Source organism: the organism of the source record quoted next, unplaced genomic scaffold (genome assembly GCF_019419815.1).
Source record: "Pyrus x bretschneideri cultivar Hongxiangsu unplaced genomic scaffold, Pyrus_bretschneideri_v1 Contig9, whole genome shotgun sequence".
Lineage (NCBI taxonomy): Eukaryota > Viridiplantae > Streptophyta > Magnoliopsida > Rosales > Rosaceae > Pyrus > Pyrus x bretschneideri.
Window position 1 is genome coordinate 7472631 of NW_025999831.1, and position 22465 is coordinate 7495095.

Consider the following 22465-nt stretch of genomic DNA (forward strand, 5'->3'; position numbering starts at 1 on the left):
TTTAAATCCTTCCATTGTAACGGTTAATTGAGAATTACTGTGAATTTTGGAAATGTTATAGGATAGGAATCGAGCAACTTTAGTGAGACAGGTCTGATTTGTGGGATACGGGTTGGGATGAATTGGTGGCATTTGTACACAACAGCAATCATGTTGAACGACTCAAAACAGTGCCATTTGGAGAAGGTAGCAGTAATCAAGTTCCAAGAACAATGCGCTTAACTCATATAAGGCAAATTGCCTGATCGAATAGGGCACACTTGCCTCAGGGTGGACTTATTCAAAGTTTTACTAATAATGGTAATCGCACAAACTACCTTAGTACAACTTTGAAAAAGATAAAAATCAATATCATCATTACTTGAAACACCAATTATTACCTTACCTCTATTTGATTTCATTATAACAGAAAACACAACAAGGCAATCATTCCGTTCGAATACTCCAATGAATCATTCTTATCCACCCATCATCAATGAAGGTACCAATTTTTGAATATTAATACCTACAAATTCAACTATGCTCGCTAAATCATAAAACACCTTTAATGTTTCCTTTTGAAGCAGGTGATTTTAATCTCATTAATGAAAGGTCATGATTGGAGGAGATTTTCGACAAGTTCTTCTAGTTGTTCCAAAAAGTACAAGGTTTGAATTGATGCTTCATTTTGGGAACACGTATAAATTATTCATCTTAGGCAGAACATGAGATCCATCAATGATCAAAATTTTTAAGCGTTCTTACTTCATGTCGGTAATGGGGAACAAGAAACTATGATAGACAACATGATGCAATTACCATCATCTATGGTCATTCCATGGAATGGTGAAGAATCAATTGTCCAATTGGTTAATGAAGTTTTCTCCGATTTGGAATGTCATGTATGTGATGCAAGATACTTGGTGGAAAGAGCAATTATAACTCCAAAAAATGAGGATGCTAACAAACTCAATAAAATGATCATTGATAAATTTCTGGGGACTGAACATATCTTATACTCTTTCAATTCAATTGAGGACAATGTGAGAAATTTGTATCAACAAGAGTTCTTGAATTCAATCTCAACTGGTGGCATGCCCCCTCATCAGTTAACTTTGAAAAAAGGTGCCCCGACAATGCTTTTGAGAAATATTCATCCGAAGATGGGGTTGTGCAATGGTACAAGACTGGCTTGCCATGGAGCTTACAATAATCTAAGTGATGCCGAAATCTTATCTGGACAATTTGCTGGAACTAGAATGTTTTTACCAAAAATCTCTTTAAAGACCACAGAAAGTGCAGGAATCCCATTTCAAATGATGAGAAAGCAGTTTCCAGTGAAGTTGAGTTTTGCACTAACCATAATTAAATCACAAGGGCAGACAATACCAAATATGGGTATTTACCTACTAGATCACGTATTCAGTCATGAACAATTGTATGTGGCTTTATCAAGAGGAGTTTCTGCATCTACAACAAAAGTCTTCACAAGAAATGTGGTGTATAAAGATATTTTGCTTCCCTCGAATTCAACATAAGGTTATATTCTTTCTTTTAATGTTTAATTCCCTTTTTCAACTTTTAATGTAATTCAATTACAAATAATGCTAATATTTGATTTTAACCAAACGCATTAAATTTTCAACAGGACGGAACGATATGAGCTCATGATATGTTTTGTTGTCAAGTGTATCAAGGTCAATTGAAGTTCTTGGATTGTTTTTATACTCTTTATTTATCTTTTAGTTGCAACTAAATTATAAGGATCTTCTCTGTTATTTATTACTTTTTTTTTACATATTCTAGATAAAATACTTTAAATTCTTGCCTATATTATTAGAGATGATGATCGCCTTTATTTTATGTTTCTATACATTGAACCAATCCTCGCATATAAATACATCTAAAAAGAATTTGATCCCTTTTCATATGGAAGTATACTGTAAAAATGAAATTTATGAATTGCACACTAACCATTCCATATTTTTTTTGCTTGCTGATTATTATGGTATGAACAACATGAAGGTTGGACCCAATAAGTGAAATTAAAGGAAAAACACAAAATGGAGAACATAATAAATCTCTCTCCCTCTCTCTCTCATGCAAAATGTCAAATATCTACACAACCTACATATACATTTTTCATAAATTTCATTTTTTCTGTACAATGGGCGGGTGCAAAAAATACTAAGTTAGATGATTGAAAATAATAAGAAATTGTTGTGATGGACACACACCCACAATTTATAAAATAATCACTTAAGAAATATAATAATATCTAAAACAACACATCTTTGGGGCGCGTAGCGCCCGTGATGCAAAAATGCCTCTTGCATGCACGTTAGTGCGTGCAAAGAAGCTAGTATTTCTAATGTAGGACATTCGACTTATTCTGAAGGAAAAAGTGACCAAACAGATGAATTTTGGAGTAGTTCCAATTGGAGGATGTTTGCGAATCTTTCAAGATGATTGTATCAAAGTTTCATTTTTTTCTACTTAGCCATTTGACCGTGGTGATGAAATAAATGCCCAGCATGCAGCTTTCCCAAATTGACGTTTTTGGACGTTTTGGGTATTTTGGAGGTCAAGAGGGCATATTTTGAGGAAGATTCATTCTGAGGATTTGTAGGGGACGACTTTCGCTTTCAAAAGAGACCTTTTGGGACCAAATCGTCAAAAGTCTGATTTTCTAAGAAGTCGGAATTTTAGTTCAAATAGGAAACTTTTTTATTTTCTGTTTTATTATTTAATTATGTTTCCTAGTTTTACTCTTAAGACTTTTTAGGGTTTTATTTTGTATTAGTATAAATAAGATATTTAGCCATTGGAGGGGAAAAAAAACATATGCACACTTTAGAGAGCTTTTGGATTCAAGTTTATTTTCAAGGTGTTTTCGATCCTTGTTTTTAATAATATTTTGTTTATGGTCGTTAGTAACTAAATTCGGTTTACTAGGGTAAGGCCACAAGCCTTAGCAAGAATATGTAGTTTCTTTACAATTTGTTTATGATATTATCCTTGCAGGTTTGAATTATTAATCAACGATTTAAACTATCTACTTATCTTAATGCTTAGCTATCATTAGGATTTTTAGAAAAGTAATTTGATGCAATTTTGGTCGGTGGTCGGTCCCTGAAATTGACGAAGGCTTCTTGTGGTTAATATGAATACCACATCTTAAGGGTTGTATGGTTTGTCAAAAGTTTTCACAAAACTTAATGAGTCATACATATTTAGATTTAATCTGAATACCACAGATGAGTTGCATATTTGATATACGCTCTATGTTGGAGGTCCAAGTAGACATATTTTAGGAAAGCCTAACCTTCAAAACATGCATGTGTAATTCACAAGTAATTGAAAGAACTATATAGGATTGTTATGGTGACGGCGGAACCCTAGGCTTTTACAATTTAATTTTCAAAAACTGTTTGAAAGTATGTCCCCCAAAGAGCTACTGTCACTAACCCTAAAATATATGTCCCCCAAAGAGCTACTGTCACTAACCCTAAAATCGATCCCGGCTGCATTAAGCTCTTGTACATTGCGAAAAGATTGCATGGAGTCTTCTGTAGCTTGCTTATTGGAATTTTTTGGTGGACTAGCATTCTTATTCGGAGAAGGTCAAGACGATGAGTGAGAAAAGATTGTACGGAGTGGTCTTTATATCGATTATCGGAATTTTTTTCTGTACCTAGCATTTTTGTTCGGAGAAGGTCAAGAAGATGAGCGGGCTCTTTTTCCATGGTTATTGCTACGTTTGGTTGCTTCTGTTCCGGCTCTTTTGAGTGCTTCTTTCCAGGTGCACCAATGTTCGCCTGAACGTAAGTCTCGATCGAGTTCTTCAACTCCCCGCGTTTGTTGCTTGAGCTCATCAACAGCTCGAGGACTTGATAAGGGACTTGGTTCTCTAGCAAGAACAAGTCCTGCTGTGCAAAGGCTATCTGGTCCCTTTTGATCGACAATTCTTCCAACTCTTCATCCACAAAGGACTGTATGAATTGTAAGGTTGAACACCCATCTAAGAACAACATCCAAGCGAGGGCCTCATCATCATAGCGCTGTGTCGCTTCCTCAGTGTAACAGTCCTTTAGTTCTTTGATCCTCTTCTCAATCTTATGATGCACATCTTCAGCTTTTTGCTCAGTGTAATCAAGAAATCTTTTTGTCAACATAAGCTTGAAGTCCTCTGCCAGCTCGCACCTTGGATTGCCATGATGGAAAGGGCCTATTGCTACGGCCCTCGGCTCGTAAAACTTCTCGAAAGTTTTGGGATTGCGGAGCATGAAGGGAACCTTTTGGATCTTTGGTTTTGAGCTATGTTTTGGAGCTTCTGGTGCTTCCCTCAGTTTTTTGAATCTCACCTCCATAGAACTGGTTCTAACCTCCCCCATGGAAACTATGCTTTCTCTCAGGCTATTTTACCAGGTACCCTTCTAAACAACTCTGGCTGTTTTGAATACTTATGTTAGTTTCTGCATTTTATAGTATATGTTTACTTTAGAATCTCAGCTTTAACAAATAATATAGGTTCTAAAGCATTTGCTCAGAGATATTTGGTTCTGAACTTTGCTGAGCAACTAGTGCAGGTAATGACTTAATCTACATGGAGAGGAGTTACATACTCCGGCACACTGATCTGGCATTTCAGACCAATAACGCAATGTCATGTGTCTTAGTTTTACCGGATGACATTACGTTATTGGCATGAGATGTTACGGTGGCAACTTACGAAGAGAAATTTAGAATGGTTCATGGAAGTTTTTTTTACACAGTACGAGAAAAAACTTTGGATTATACTTTAACTTCATTGCGAAGTTTAGCATATAGAACGACCTTATCTGTGGAAATAACTTTGAACTATGACTTGAACTTCTTTGCAAGTTTAGTATATAGAAGGATCTTATCTGTGGAAAAACTAAAGCTTTGGGAGACGAAAAAGTTGATGCTTGCAACTTTATTCTCGTACACTAGCATGTTTGGTACAAACACTGCAAAAGAACAGCTGGTTGCCATGTTTCTTCGACTTACCCAAGTCAAGACTCCACATGGAGAGCATTTTGTACGGAGCAGGTTCATCGTGGCGTAGTATTCTGGTATAATAAATTCAAGTTACATAGAGATAAAGAGAAACTTACATATCACATGATATTACACCACAACGGTGTAAACCTGTCGTAGATAAATCATTCTCTTTTATATAAAGCATAATCTTAATTTACCTACAAAAAAAAAAAAATTAAGAAGAAAAGAAAAGAACGACATTGTATGGAAAGAAAAAAAAATTAAAAACAACTCAAATTATAATTGTTTTTAGTGTAAATTATACTTTACTATTTTAGATTTGAGATCTATTGTAACTTTATACAACATCTTCAAAATATTTCACGTATTATTTTATTTCAATATAATACATATGTTACATTTTTCATTTATTGTTTTGTAAAAAATTGACGTGAGAACCACATTTGTACCACGTGGCTGCCAACGTGACAAAAATAATAATTTTTTAAACATTAAAAAATAATTCATTAAAGAAAAGTATAAAAACAAAAAAAAAAAAAACACAGAAACCCATCCCTTCCCCGCAACCCCCTACCCCTCTCCTCCACTCTGTTCACCTTCCCCAACCGATCCGTCACCAAACCCATTTCGTCCCTCTCGCCGTCCTCCACCATCAACTTGCCTCCGTTGCCTCCCCTCCCATCCAAAAAATCCACCCACAACCGAGCCCAACCCAATCCCCTTCCACGCTGAGAACCTCGCCGCTTTTCTCCTTCTTCATCAAAATCCCACTCCCCCTAATCTCCCGAACGTACCGCTGTTTCTTCCGCCCAATTCTCCGCTTCCCTAAATCTAAACCGACCCCAATTTGTACCAGCACCAGCAGCTTCTCCATGGACAAAAGACTCGACCTTTTCACTCTGGCTCCCTCTAACGACTCTCCGTCCCCGTCGTCTCCGGCGGTTTCCAACAAAGCCAAAAGGAAAGCGCAGCGGGAGTCGCCCAAGGGTGTCCTGAAGCACTAGCTAGACATGTGTTCTAGGCACGGGCAGCTAATCCAAGCTCTGAGCCTTTTTGACGAGGTCAGGAGCAATGGGGTGCCGCTTGGCTTGCACCATTACAATGTTTTGCTATACCTTTGCTCCTCCAATGGCGGCGGTGATGACTGTGATGTGGGTTTGAAGAGGGGGTTTGAGATTTTTCGCCAAATGGTTGAGGGCGAGGCTGGCGATCACAGCGGAGGATTGAGATGGGAAGCAACGGGTGATGGGGATGGGAGAAGGGTTGAGATTGGGTGGGAAGACGATGGGGATTCCTGAGTCTTTTACTTTTATTTTTATTATTTTTTTAATTAATTATTTTAATATTTTTAATTTTTTTTATTGTGTGGTAGACACGTCAGCACAAATGTGGCAGACACGTCAGTACAAATGTGGCAGACACGTCAGCACAAATGAGACCTTATATTTGCCACATCATCATTTATCGGTTTACTTAACGGATTTTCTAATAGATGTATGAAATTGAAATAAAATTATAAGTAAATGTATGAAATTGAAATGTTTTAAAGATGCTGTAAGAAGTTGATATCGACCCAAAACTTGAGGGGATAAAATGTAATTCACCATTTTTAGGGTAAATTATACTTTACCATATTAAGTTTGAGATCTATTGCAACCTCATACATCTTCAAAACATTTTTGTGTCAATAAACACGTTTTCCACATTTCTTTCATCATCCTTCTTGCACCATTCTTCATTGCTTTTCTTTCTTCCTCGATTTCTAGCAGCTACATGGCATGACATTGAGGGTGAGTGAGTGATAACATGACAGTTAAGTGAATGATAATATGATATGTTTGTAAACTCAACTCAATAATGAGAGAGACAGATTTCATTAACATTTACAAGAAATAAAAGCGGACTAAACAGACTAGGACTAGGACTTGTCTTCTCCAGGTGTGTCCTCTGTGTTGTCCTTGTTAGAATAGGATTGTGGCTCATCAGAAACAATAAGAACTGATGTTGGTTTATCACTCCTTAGCAAACAATGCAACCTTGGACGGGAAGTTTGGACAGCAAGAAGGCAAAGCGAACAACAAACAACCCTCTGGTTAGAGATCAGCCAACTGCTATGCCATGTAAATCAACAAGTAGATAACCACAGAGCCATCAAAGAAGGTGAACAATGATGAATCAGCATGGGACGAGATGAAGCCCAAGTTTTCTATATGTTGAGAAAAACACTGAAACCAAGGACGAAGAGATTGTTTAAGACCATACAGAAACCGATGAAGTTGACAGAAATGTGAGGGACATTGGGGGTCAATGAAACCTTAGGCTTGCCGTATATATACTTCTTCATTCAAAAAGCCATGGAGGAACGCATTTTGTACATCAAGTTACTGACCAATTGAAGTGAATGCAATGGAAATAATTAACCTGATAATTGCATGATTAATGACAGAACTAAACGTTTCACCGTAGTCCAATCCTTCTTGTTGATCCAACCAATTAGCCACTAACCGTGCATTATAGTGCTTAATTGATCCATCAGAACGCTGATTGAATTGTAAACCCATTAATTTGGAAAAATATTCATATTGGTGCGAAAGGGAACCAAAGTCCAAGTGCCATTCCTTTGCAAGGCATTAAACTCGTCAGCCATAACGGTGTGCCATTCTGAAACTTTATTAGCCTGACTAAAACATGTAGGCTCAACCAAGTAGTGATCAATAGTAGTGGCAAAAACATATGTTGAATTAGATTTACAAAGTAGTACTTACCTTGAGAGTATATGAAACCGGTGCCGAGGAGGGTGCATTTGGCGGCATGGTTGAGGGAAGGACGTATCATGAGTGGTAAGGGTCAAATAATGTGGCTGGGTTGTAAGGATAGGAGATGTTGTCTTGGGTCTGCGGGTATAAACTAGTAGGTGGTGCTACTGCTAGGTGGCAGGGAAATTAGGAGGCTCGACTAGGACATAAGGAGGCTGGGGCAGTGCAGCTGGTTGTGGGAAGGATGCAGGGGCGAGAACGGCTTGGGTTGTAGGTCAATTTCAAGGACGGGACCCACATACGAGGAGAGTGACGATGACGAAGTAACAATGGATTCTTGATATGGAAACCTGTGTTCATCAAACATAACATGCCGTTTGTGCAAGAATATTACTAGATTGGTGACCTTATAGGAAGTCCTCATGTTGCATTCTCCCAAAAGAAAAAAAAAAAAAAAAAAAAAAAAAGGAAAAAAAAAAAAACACAACATGCCGAGAAAGAAAAACACGTTTCGTAGAGGGATCTAAACAGCTATAACCATGGTGATTTAATGAATATCCTAAGAACACACAATGTTTGGAACGAAATTATAACTTCTTATTATGATTATTATATGGAAGCAAATAGGGATAACATGCACAACCAAAGGCCTTAAAAATACATATGTTGAGGAGTTTTAAGAAATAATATATTTTTCATACGGGAAAATATGTTGTAAAATTTGAGTAGGCAACCAATTAATTATATAATTTGAAGTGTGAAACACTTTAGCCCAATAAGAAGTGGGCAAATCTGACTGAGCTAAGAGAGTAAGTCCAGTTTCAACTAAGTGTAGATGTTTACGTTCGATTAAACCATTTTGTTCAAGGTGATAGGGACATGAGAGACGATGTAAGATGCCATGTTCATTACAAAATTTCGAAAAGAAAGATTAACAAATTCCTCACCCCCATCCATTTGAAAGGCCTTAATTAACATTAGACATGTTTTCAACCAAATTTTTGAAAGTAACAAAGGTCGAGAAAACATCAGACTTTAAACGTAATGGACAAAACCATGTATAATGAGATAAATCATTCACAAACACGACATAATACTTAAAACTAGAAACAGACAGAGATGGTGAAGACCAATCATCATAATAAATTAATTCCAAAGGAGAAGAAGATGTAGAAGTAGATAAAGAAAATGGTAATTTAGGACTTTTACCTAAGGGACAATATTGACAAAATTGACTAGAAAATGAACCTTGAATTGTCAATTTATTTGCAGAAATTAAATGTTTTAAAATTGAAAAGGAAGGATATCCTAGTCTAGAATGCCACAAAGCATCAATTACACGTTCATCTAAGAAACCAAAAACAATGAGATGGATGAGAGGGACATCATGGGTAGAGTCTATTGTTACTCTGACCTTGTAAAAGGGTCTTCACCGTCCATGAATCCTGCACATGATAAAACTTGGGATGTAAGGTAAAGAAACAATTATTATCATCAGAATAGCCGTTCAAGGAGATGACATTAGTAGAGGCTTGAGTACAATAACAAGTATTAGGCAAACGAAGGGAAACATATTTAGTTTGAAGATACGAATCAACTATTTTGGATATTTGCAAACCTAGACCACCATGCACACCACGAATTTGGTCGGTTCCATGACACTCAAGAAGATTTTAGGGTTGTGCCATGTCATTGGTTATGTGAGAATTGGCACCATTGTTGAATGGAAGGAGCAGCAGTAGAGGCACGAGAAGAGGGTGCAACTACATATGCTTGAAGATGAGATGAATGAACTTGTCCTTTCTATGACATGTTGAGGCAATTGAAGCAATCAATAGTCGAGTGACTAAAGCGTTGACAAATTTGACATTAGATGCGTCCTGAGGATGACAAACCTAAAGATGAAAAGGTACAACCATTGGAAGCAGGGGCCGGACCAAGGAGACCATTAGAGGATGATGAATTGCCACGGAAAGGGGCTGAAACGAAGAAGAGGCATGCGAGAAACATGAGTCAGGAGAGTTGCGAGAGAAACCACCCCTACGTGAGTAACCACCACAGTGACCACCACGGAACTGACCACCACGGCCTCGGAAGCCACCACGAACAGAAGCAAAGGCAGAAGTGCCAATATCCAAGGGAAGAGAGAAAGTATTGTGACATTGCTCTGCACTTAATAATAAAGCTTCTAGAGCGTTGTAGGTGATAGCAGTGTCACGAGCTTGTCCAGAAGCAACGGTAGTCTCATACTGAGGACCAACCTTGCTCATAATAATAAAGACTAAATCAGATTCTGAAACAAGAGCCTTAGAGAGGGCAAGATTGTCGGCAGTGATGTTAACCTGATCAAGATAATCGGCGATAAAAAGATCACCAAAAGAAGTATTCATCAGTTCCGTGCGCATCTGAATAATACGATTCTGAGACGTAGAAGCATATCATTCTTGGAGAGACGACTAAGCAGAGGCAAAATCAATCTTATTGACGATCGCAGTAAGAACCTTAGGGGAGAAGAGAACTAGTAGTCTAGGAGAGAATCATTTGATCAGTTTGTATCCATTCGTTGTATAAAAGATTGACTTTGTCGGTGATTTTACTATTGTCATCAAGTAGAAAAGCATCAGGGTAGGGTGAGTCGCCAGTGACATAGGAGAGCAAATTACGACTTTGAAGAAGAGGGAGAAACTAGGCACACCATAGAGGATAGTTGTTGCAGTCGAGCATGGTGAGAAAGTTGGTTACCGAGGGAATGGAAGCAGCATCAGTGGAGGATGATGCCATCTCTGTGAAAAAAAAAATATTAATTGAACTTGAACTTGAACCTTTGTCGTTAGACTCGGGCTCATAATACCATGAAAAATAATTTGATATGTTTGTAAACTCAACTCAATAATGAGAGAGCTGGATTTCATTAACATTTATAGGAATACATAACTAATCAATATAAGATTAGGAGATTAGAATACAATCATAATTACACAAGAACTAGATGCAGACTACAATCATAATTAAACAGACTAGGACTAGTACTTGTCTTTTCTAGGCGTATCCTCTGTGTTGTCCTTGTTAGAATAAGACTATGGCTTGTAAAAAACTATGAGAACTGATGTTGGTTTATCATTCTGAACCCATTTGATAACCATTTCATTTGTAGTCTGAAAAACAATTTTAATTTCAAAGTTAATTTTCTGAATGATGTCAAGCAAAATAAAAAGAATAAAAATAAAATGATTATCAAATGAGCTCTTAGCTGCCATATTACTTACTCACTAACAATGTCATACCCTATATATAACTGCTCTAAAATCGGCTAATGTAATGAGGTGCGACTAAGTTTGGAAAAGAAGAATTGGGTCATGTGATCTTGTTGTGCTTGTAGAAACTCTTGTGGTCAATTATTTCAGTTTTAGCATCGTTTTTGTTTCATACTGTTTTATTTATTAAGGTTTGATTTCTTCGTTTAGTATATAGGGGGTTAAGGGGGAGATAATAATATTATTACTGTTAACATGATATTGTTCACCTATAAATTATCAGTTATATGTCAGGTTTTCAGGATAGAGCTAGAAGTGACTCAAGTTGATTCGGAGTTCAAAGGGCCACCAAAAAGTGGTTAAGATAAAAGAACTCAAATTGTTCACTGTTTGTTGTATGACATCACCTATGAACGGCCGGTTACCATTTGTAGGTCAAGTTTTGAAGAGAGATTATAACTGAAATTAGTTGTGATCTCAAACCGCTGCAGAAATTAGTTGAGAATGGTGCGTACATAACTAAGTTTTGTAAAATGTTTCTGGAAACGCTTATAAAAAGTTACTTCCAATGTGTAACTTGCTAGTTATTTTGCAGCAACAAATGAATAGGAAACAGTAGGGAATCACATTGTTTATTACATGAGCGTACAAATACACTTGTCACACACAAAATTCAACTGCACATTGACAAAGTCTTCAAAAAAATTAAGATACTTATTTTGTCATACCAGCACACAGTAAAACAAATGAGAAATGAAAGGCTATGGTTGTATGGACCTTGAACGTACCAGATCACCAGACCCTTGCAGAAAACACATGTGAAAGAAACCATATGTATTTTTATTACCTTTATCTCATTTTTGGTTCCACCACATTTTCAAGTTTTGGCATACGACATTACAGGGAGACGGTGAGGACTTGACCGTAAACCAAGTTTGGATGCTGGTTGAGCAAGCCAGGAAAGTCCAGGGGCTACTGAAATGATGGTAAAATAATCGAGATATCCAGATCTTCCACTTGGTTTTGTAGTGATTTTCTATATTGGCTATGACATCGCAGTATATGTGAGTGTTAGGAACCAGGTCAATGCGAAGCTCATTAAAGATTTCAGCCACCTTCTTATCACTCCCCAGTAAGTTGTAAAGTACACAGATTGACCTTAGCTTCTTTACATCATTTGCATGATCAATGAGCGCACTAAGGAATTTGATGTAAGAGGTGACCCCAAAATCAGTGTGGAAACCAGGACACATTTCATATGCTGTCAAATTCATGAACTTAGGCCCTGTTGAGTCATCTACTGATATTGGAGGAAAACAAAGGAATCCTGCAAAGCAATGAGAAACAAAAGATATGTCCCTTAAAAAGCTATTGTTACGACACTTAAAAATGGATTCCGGCTGCATTAAGCTCTTGTATGTTGTGAAAAGATTGTATGAAGTGGTCTTCAGCTGCATTATCGGGAACTTCTTTTCGTGGACCTAGCATTCTTATTCAGAGAAGGTCAAGAAGATGAACAAGCTCTTTTTCCATGGTTATTACTATGTTTGATCGCTTCCGTTCCTGCTCTGTCGATTGCTTCTTTCCAGGTGCACCAATGTTCACCTGAACATAAATCTCGATCAAGTCCTTGGACTCCTTGTGTCTGTTGCTTGAGCTCATCAACAGCTCGAGGACTTAATAAGGAACTTGGGTCTTTAGCAAGAACAAGTCCTGTCGTACAAAGGCTATCTGGTCCATTCTGATTGACAATGCTTGAAACCTTATATACACAAAGGAGTATATGAATTGTAAGTTTGAACACCCATCTATGAACAACATCCAGGCAAGGGTCTCATCATCGTAGTGCTCTGTTGCCTTCCTAGCGTAACAGTCCCGTAGTTCTTTGACATTGTCCTCAATCTTATGATGCACATCTTTAGCTTTTTGCTTACTGTATTCAAGAAATCTTTTTGTCATCATAAGCTTGAATTCCTTTGCCAGCTCGCACCTTGGATTATCATGATGGAAATGGCCTATTGCTATGGCCCTCAGCTCATAATACTTCTTGAAAGTTTTGGGATCGCGGAGCATGAAGGGAACTTTTTGGATATTTGGGTTTGAGCTATATTTTGTTATTCTGGTGCTTCCCTTAACTGTTTGAATATCTCCTCCCTAGAACTACTCGTTCTAACCTCCCCTATGGAAACTATGCTTTCTCTCAGGCTATTTTACCAGGTACCCTTCTAAACAACTCTTGGCAGTTTTCAATACTAAATCTAGTTTCTACATTTTATAGCATGGTAAACATATACTTTAGAATCTCAGCTTTAACAAGTAAAATAGGTTCTAAAGCATTTACTCAGAGATATTTGGTTATGAACTTTGCTGAGCAACAAGTACATGTAATGACTTTATCTACATGGAGAGGATATACATACTCCTACTACAACAGAGCTAGTCTTTTCCAGTGCACTAAGGGTACCGTAAACAATTATTCATTGCTTGAGTCTCCAAGCAGTAAAATCCACTGTCGTAAAAGATATTTGTCAAATACAACGTACTATGGCATTTCAGTACCATGATGCAATGTCGTGTATTAAATTTTACTGGATGAAATTGTGTTATTGGCATGGGATGTTACGGTGGTGGTGTACTAAGGTACCGTTTGGTACGTGGGACGGGATGAAACAAAGTGGGACAAGGCGTTCCGTCCCACGTTTGGTGCGCCTAAAACGGGTGGAACAAGCTGTTCCACGGGACGAGTTTTGGATGAATTTTCGTTCCACCTCACCTCCTAGAACGACTCGCTCCACATCCCTGGAACACAAAATTATAACCTCTCCGTCTCCTTCTTCTTCCTCCTTATTTCCATCTGAGGGCATCTTTGCTCCCGCTCTGTTCCGTTCCGTCATGTCCCGTCCCGTCCCATCCCATTCCGTTCCGTCCCGTCCCGTCTGCATACCAAACGATACCTAAGGGAAGTTTAGAATGGTTTGTGGAAGCTTATGGAAAATTTTTGGACTATGACTAACTTCATTGCAAGGTTAGCATATAGAACGATCATATATGTGGAAAAACTTTGGACTATGACTTTAACTTCATTGCAAGTTTATTATATAGAAGGATTATATCTGTGGAAAAACTAGGAGACGAAAAAGTTGATGCTTGCAACTTTATTCTCGTATATTACCTTGTTTGGTACAAACATTGCAAAAGAACAGCTCGTTATGCCTTGCCATGTTTCTTCGACTTAGCTAACTCAGTCTTCACACATAGAGCTAAGTGTGCAGAACAGGTTTATCGTGGCGTAACGTTCGATCTAATAATTTCACGTCACATGGAGAAAAACCAAGGCCAGCCTTCACTTGTAGCGGGCTTCATAACGACGATCGGATGAGCTAATGCCTCCACCTTGTTCCACTTTATCATTTTTGTTGGGGGCAGCCCATCTTTCTCTCGGCAAAGAGGACTAAGCAGCCAACGCCATTCACAGTACTCAGCAGGAGAGCTCAACCCATACTGGTTTTTCTCTCGGACCAGCAGGCAATAGGCCTGCATACCCAACATTCCAACAACTTATGAGGCCCACGACCTTCTCATTTCTCTGAATTGTTGGCCTGGCCTACGTCAGGTCCAAGAGCCCAAAGGACATGAGCCATATGACTCGCCTAGCACTGCGCCCCAACGCCACAATTCGCGGCCTTAGCTGCACAGCTGCCCTTGGCTTTAACCAAGCCGAGTAGCCCAAGCAGTGGTCCTTGTTACAACATTCCTCGGCCCATGCTGAACCGACCCATGGCTCCTACCAGCCGATGTGCCGTACCACCCCGACGGCTACCCCGCGATAGCACTATCCAAGAAAAATACAAGGAAAATTAAATTTTTCTTGACTCGGTGCAGCACGGAGAAGACAAAGAAAGTAACGAAAGACGGTCCTTTGTACGGGCAAGTGTAGAAGATTGCTAGGGGAAGGGGAACAAATATCCTCTAGCGCTCTCTCTCTCTTGTAGGGTAAAATAAATTGCTCTCTGAAGTTGATTTACTCATCTACTTGAGGTAGACTTAAATAGACCTTGGAAGTGATTTATTTCTCATTCCTAGAAGGATCTAATTTCCAATTAAAGAGAGAATTTACATCAAAATAGGAAACAATCCTATGTTTCCTAAAGCAAGGAGATCTCTACACCTATTACCCTTTCCTGCGAGCAGCCCAACAGGTGTGGGGGTATTTGTGGAGCCAAAAATAATCAAGAAAAATATGGAGGCGACACGTGGATTTTTGGGTGAAAAAGACAAAATTACCCTCGAGGCACACCGAAACTCCCACGTGCAAGCAGCGGGCAATAACAGTGATAGAGATTTTACCACACACACAAACGGGTTAAAAACTCCTATATTACTTGCATGAATGATAAGGTTGTTGTAGTATAAACGGTTCTTGCAAGGTCGTTCTCCACAGGAATTATTAAATAATTCGAAGCAAATCAAATTCCAATTAATTATTGTAAAGTAGAAAGTTGAGATAATTGATTTGATAACCTACTTAAATTAAAACGAATTTAATTAATAAAAGAAACTAATCTACAATATTTAAGATGAAGGGGAAAGAAAATTGTTTTGAAAAAAATCAAATTAAGAAAGCACCAGGGTTCCACCATCACCTAGCAATCCTATGTATTTTTACCAATTACTTATGATCTACACATGCCACCTTGAAGGTTAGGTTTTCCTAATTTATATTCTACTTGGAACCTCCACCATAGAACGTATATCTAACATGCAATTACTTTTCTAAGGATCCTAATGGTGATCAGGCATTAAAACAATTAGATAGTTTTAATCACGGTGATCAATAATTCAAAGTATGCATGCAATCAATCACAAGCAATTAAATAAAAATTACATATTCATGCTAAGGCTTAAGGTTTCGCCCTAGCAAAAAGGAATTAGTTATGCATATTCATAATGAAAATCATAGAAAATATTATTGGAATAAGAGGAATGAAAACACCTTAAATTAGAAAATCTCCAAGAACCCTAGCAATTACTCTCTGTCTCCAAGGTTGTATAAAAGAAAAGCCCCCCAAAACTAGAACCGGCCAAAGCCTTTTAATATCTCCCTAAAGCCAGCACACAAACCCTAGCCCCCAATTATCCTTTCAAATTAGGATTGATTACCAAAATTAATTGATTAATTTCCTAATTAATTGATTAATTTTCTAATTGATTGCAAGATATTATTTTAGCATAATATCTTGCAATTAGAGCCAAAAACCATCATAAGTGGCCGGATCTCTTTTGTCCAAAAGGGGGCCGGCCACATCCCTATAAATAGCCCTCATTTCTCTAAAAAACCTAAGTCCAATTCTCTTCTAAAATTCTCCAAATTTCTCTAAACACTTTTCCCTCAAAATTCTAACTTTAGCATCGAAGGTTCTTTGGCCAAAGCACCCAACCCCCCCTCCCCAAATTCATCATGGGCGCATGAGGCTCTTGGCCTTGACCTACGGTGTTAATGGTTGCATGAAATGGATGGATGGATGAAATGGAATTTTTGATGCGAGAATTATACGCACACAAATTAAACCCTCTTTTTATCAATTGTAGTAAGTATGTAAGTAGGGATCGTTCTTAACCGGGGATTAGGAGGGATTGCAAATCACTTGGAAACTGACTCAAAAACGTAAAATAAAGTTTAAAACACTAAACTAGACTCAAAGAATGCGAGACTAAACGCTTAAAACACTAAAACAAACCAAAAGACTCAAACATCACCCAAAACACTCAAAACTGCCTTTAAAACACTTTCTGGGCAGTTTTGAGCACCTTGGTGAATTTGGACGAATTTGTGCAACAAATTGAATCAAAAGACTTATAAACACAAACTAAGACACTTTCTAACTAATTTGGACAATACAAAGACTCAAGGGACTCAAAACAAGTTCAAAAGACTCAAAACTGCCTAAAAACACTAACTAGGCAGTTTCTGACCTTAAACCCAATTTTGGACGAATTTAAGATTATGGCTTGATTCAAAACATTTTAAAACATAAACTAAACAGATTCTAAGCACTAAAGAACAAGAAAGTAAAGGGGGGGTTTTGATTTGACGAAATTTGAAATAACAAAACAAGTTAATAAACTAGGCAGAATTGTAAAACGAATTCCTTGAAAACAAGATAATGGATGGATTAGTTAGAGGTCCATTCTCCACACAAGACACATTTGTATATGAATCGATTCTCCAGTTGCTTTTCATTAACTATGATGCTCAACACCCCAAGTTAACCGTGATGCACTAATTAACTCTCAAATTTTCTTTATGTTATTGAATTGGATGATGCATGCGACAATTCAAATCATTCTCCAATGGTTCTCAACATGAATGCATAGAAGAGATACAATGAGAGATCATTATGCTCTATGAAAATTATAAGTGTTGACGAGGCAATTGTAACTATGAATGCATGATACTCTTGCCAAGAATTCAATTAACACGGTTGTGACTAGCAACCTTCACTACTCATGTTTATAAACTTGTGACGATTAGGTGAAACTCGTTTATAAACTAGCATCGAGTTTAAGCATGAAGACTAAGTATGCATCCCTAATCAACATACAAAAACAAGTTTTTAATGAACAGATAATTGAATTGCAATCACAACTTAACAAATCACAATTGGAAGAAATCAATTCATATTTCAAACATGTTCATGGCTTCAAACTTTCCCCTAACTAATTAGGGGTTTAGCCACTCATGATTACAACAAACTTAGAGAGTAATAACAAAGTAAACATTGAAAACAAGAATCGAAGTACACCTAAAAATTCCAACAACTCAATCTTGAATTGTATGAACGTTTAAGCCTCTTCTCCTCTAGTTGCTGCGGCACAAGGGGTTTTGGTGAGTTTTGGGGGTTATGGATGATGTAGAATGATGTGTTTAGGGTAGGGATGGATGTAGGGGAAGGCAAGGAGTGTTTTTGGGCAGAAAATATGAAGAATGGTGAAGTATGGCTGTGTTAGAGAGAGGGAATGAATTTCTAGCGTGAATGAATGTGTATGAGAGGTGGTGATCTGATCTAGGGGTTAATATGAGTATATATAGGCACTTAGGACCCTAGGGAAATCAGATATGGACTTGAATTAATTAATGGGAGAGCATGGGAGTGACAGCTAGGGTGAATGATTAAAGGCAAAGTGCATGTGGCTGATTTGTGGTGCAATGATGAAAGGATGGAAGTGCATGTGGCTGCAATGGATTAAAGGATGGGAGTGCATGTGGCTGCAATGGATTAAAGGATGGAAGTGCATGTGGCTGCAATGTAGCCTTCTAGAAATCATGTTTTTAGGCCCCCTTGCAACTCCCTAACTGAATTCAAGCCTTTCAAATTCGTCCATCCTCATGCCTCCATGCTTGCACTATCCAATCTTGGCCCAAAAATGCTCTAGAATGCTCCAAATTGCTTCTTTTTGCATACTTTGACACTAAAACCTGAAATTGCACGAAAATAACTTTAAACACTATAGTTAACATAGTTTAGCTAATTAAATGCAAGAAAACAAGCTAACTAAGTCGTATAAATATGCTCCTATCAATTTTGGTCCAACCCATTGTAATTAGTGAGAACATTTTTTTGAATGTAATGGAATTTGGGGTTCAACTCATTCCAATGTCCTCTCTCACTGCTAGTTAGTTGTGATTATGACTGAAATTAGTTGTGATCTCAAACCGCTGCAGAAATTAGTTCAACATAGAGAAGTTTAATATTGTTGAAATTTGTTTGATTTCAAAACTATAACAGTTTGGGGGCCTTTGATTTTCTCTGCCTGCTCATACTTTGCGTTACCATGGTGGTAAGGACCAAATGCTATTAACCTTGCACTACTACAATATAGGCTATCACCGGCGGACCAAAAACCGACAAGAAACCCCGATTTCTGTCGGAAATTTGGCAAAAATCCGACATAAAACACTGCAATGTCGGATTGGAATAGCGACGCCATTGCTACCGTCACTAAAGGGCTTCAGCGTCGGTTTAAAAGCGACACTAGTATTTAAAAATTATTAAAATATATGTTTACATCGGTTTAAAAGCGACATAAACATTTAATAACGCTTATAAGCGACAGTAAATCCGACGTCATGTTCAATTAGTGTTGCAACTGCCTAATCCGCTACTATATTAGATTAAAGCGACACCACCCTCCGACACTATAGCCCCCTTTTGTAGTAGTGTTGGCTCGTAGTGCTTGTCGAAATTTTTGTGATCTCGTAGCATGAAGAACCCTTTGGATCTTTGGTTGGGAATTTTTCTTTTGTTCCTCAATTGTTGGTCTTACTTCTTCCGCTGCTTCACATAATTTTTTTGATTTTCTCCTCCCTACTGGTTTCTATTGCCTCCTCATGGATCGTATCTTCAGGTTGTTCTTGATCTCCTCCGCTTACTTGTCCAGTTCTTTATTTCGTAATACGCCTCACGGACAACTCCTCCATGGAAACTACAATTTTATCTTTTTCTGACATTTTCAAAGTGCTCGTCGAAATAGCAAGGGAATTTAATGTGTTTTATTTTTTTTAATTTTAATTTTTTTTTTTAATATTGGTTGGCCCAAATGATCTGTGTTAAGCTATTTACTAATTGTAGTCTTTATATGCATTATATATATAGCATAACATGCAACAGAAATTCATCACTTGAGCTTCAAGAAAATAGAAGATTGATGAACAAGAGAGATGATTTGTGAAAGGACAAGGACACTTTTGCATGACTTTATCTGCATGGAAGGTTGGTATATATGCCAACAGTATCCTCTCCGAATCCTTTTGGTGAGGATCCTTCGGAGAGGATCCTGGGGATCCATAAGTCATATATGTTCATCGTATATCGTGCAGTCAGTTTTTGTCAAGTACTGTTTGTATTTAATTTTAAATAAACATATTTAAAATGATTTCTGACCTGCACGATTTATGATGACCGGATATGATTCACGGATCCCCATGATCCTAATAAAGAGGATCTGGCAAGGATCCATAATCATATATATGTGTATAATGTAGTACACAATTAGTTAACAAAAAAAAAAATGTAGTGCGTGATTTATGTGGTAGAAGTAGGGGTGGGCACTTGAAATCGAAAACTGAAACTGAAACACGAATCAAATCGAACCACACTAACTGTTCAGTTTTGCGATTTTGAAACGGTTGCAGTTTTGAAACCAAACCACAAAGTAGGAAACGGTTTGGTTTCTGTTTTGGCTTTTGAAAACTGCACCGAAATCGAAACCGCACCTCAAATTAAATGTCATTTTTTATATGCTTGTTTGTTAGAATCCATACATTTATTATTGGACTCAACCACACTAGAATGTCATTCCTTTCCACCCCTATTCTATTCGACAATTATCACTGATCAACGTAGTCTTTCGAAGAGGAAGAGCTATCTTGCATTTCTTTAGGAAACTAAATAGTAGATTAACAAAATCATCCCCAGCTTCTCCATAACAAACCATGTTCTTAGATTTGATAACCATAAGCTTATCAGTAGATGGTGCAAATTAACACTTGCATTAGGATTAACATGTAATTTTATTGGTGCAAATTTACATACAAAGTTTTTGGTATTTTACCATGTTAGTAATTAACATTTAAAGGTGCAAAAACAGGTGTGTGTGTGTGTGCGCGCACACACACACACATATATATTGGAATATATGTCAACTATTACAAGAAAATATAGTGTGTTGACTTATAAACAATTCTTCCATTCTCCTCATTTACGTGTTCAATGCAGGCTTTATTGTCACATCCTAGCCTGGGTCTAAATGCGTATTCTAAGTATAAAATATTTGGCATGGCATATATTTGGATTTTGCTATTCCGAGCATGGTTTTGATATACATATATATTCTATTTTCTAGGAAATATACATGTTTTACAGCGAGGGGTATTACCTTTGACAAGTGAAATGGTTTGAAAAGCTTTGTTTTTGCCCATTCACACATTTTGTTTTGTGCCCCTTCAGGTTTTAGGTAGGAGTGCTTGTTGGTGGCTTACGAGGAATTGACGGCGGTTTTGACAGATTATCACTAATGTAGGACCACCTCTGGTATTGTATAATTAGTACTTATCCTGCTCGACTGCACTTAGGCTACCAATGCTCTGATTATGGTGTATCACACTTAAATATCGGGATTGCACTTTTATTTACTTAGTGTAAATTAGCTAGCTTAGTTCTTAGTTACTTGCATTTCTTTTTATCATTATCATTTCCGCACTGCGCACATGGCTACGTCACCCTCGCGTGACGGTCAGCACGCCTTGATTTGGTCGGGGTGTGTCATTTATTATGCTAATTAGCCTTTGCTACAAAATACAAATCTCCTTCATGGCCAAGTGAAAACATGCAGACGAACCTATTTTATTAATTTTCAGCATAAATTAACACTTGCATTGTTTGGAAAATGAGACTGTCTTATGTGTAGATAGGTGTAAATTTTAAACTGTACATTTTTTTCTCAAAAACCAAAAGTTTCGGTTGAAACTGCACTAAACCGCACCATCAAAAGTTTCGATTTCGGTTGCAGTTTCATTCAAAACCGCACTGAATCGAACTGTGCACACGCCTAGGTAGAAGCCTTTATCTCCATCACAAAAAATTAAAGGTCAGTTGTTGGTTGGAAAAAAAATTTTCAATGTAACAGGAACATGGGGTAACACACGACTTGTCATTATATAAGTAGCATGAAAGTTTTATTTTTTTTAATTATCTTTCCACTTGGATAATAACATGTTGTGTACCATCTTATGTTCCGGACACATTGAAAAATTTCTTCCGTCTGGATCGAACACATTCAAATTAAAGTAATAAAATAGTACTGGTTACGAAAATGCCCTTCGAGGTAAATTGTTGACTTTTGTTGACTGCCATGTCGTGTCTCGTAAGGTTCATTTTATTGGCGTATCCTCGTATTACTCATTGCTACGGACACGTGGGCACAAACGGAACACAATTTGGAGTTATAATGAAGGAGATATTAACGTTTAAAGTCGGGGGCATTTTAGTAAATTAATTATTTCCAGAAAGCTCCAGATTTTTTTACCTTAATCTGGAAAGCCACATGTGTGACCCAGATTTAAAGATAGAAAGGATGGGCAGTGGAAATAGAGTATAAAGGAGAGAACGGAAGGAGGAACCAGACTAATCAGAAAATGAGAGATAAGAGGATGACCAATCGACACGGATTGGTTGAGATTCATGAAGAAATACCCGTGGGTGCCGCGGAAGCCATTGCTCGAGATCCATCAATCTTGAAACATTTTCCTTCAATTACCACCACCAAAACACTCATCAAGAGGTCAGGATTAAAGCCCAATTAGTGACTGAAGCGTCAGAGTTGATTTGAGGACGAATTAAGAATACCCAAATTCTAGGGTTCCGACGGGTTTTAGAGAAATTAAGGCTTTTC

At 37.6% G+C, this 22465-nt stretch overlaps 1 protein-coding gene and 1 pseudogene across 1 annotated transcript; both read right to left on the minus strand.

The window, feature by feature from the left end:
- Positions 1-3294: 3294 nt before the first annotated feature.
- On the minus strand, positions 3295-4469 carry LOC103933985 (UPF0481 protein At3g47200-like). Its single transcript, XM_048576622.1, has one exon. It carries the CDS (start codon positions 4371-4373, stop codon positions 3393-3395), a length of 981 nt encoding a protein of 326 aa, XP_048432579.1. The 5' UTR covers positions 4374-4469; the 3' UTR covers positions 3295-3392.
- A 4676-nt stretch (positions 4470-9145) lies between these two features.
- On the minus strand, positions 9146-19003 carry LOC125473524 (annotated as a pseudogene).
- Positions 19004-22465: the final 3462 nt, after the last annotated feature.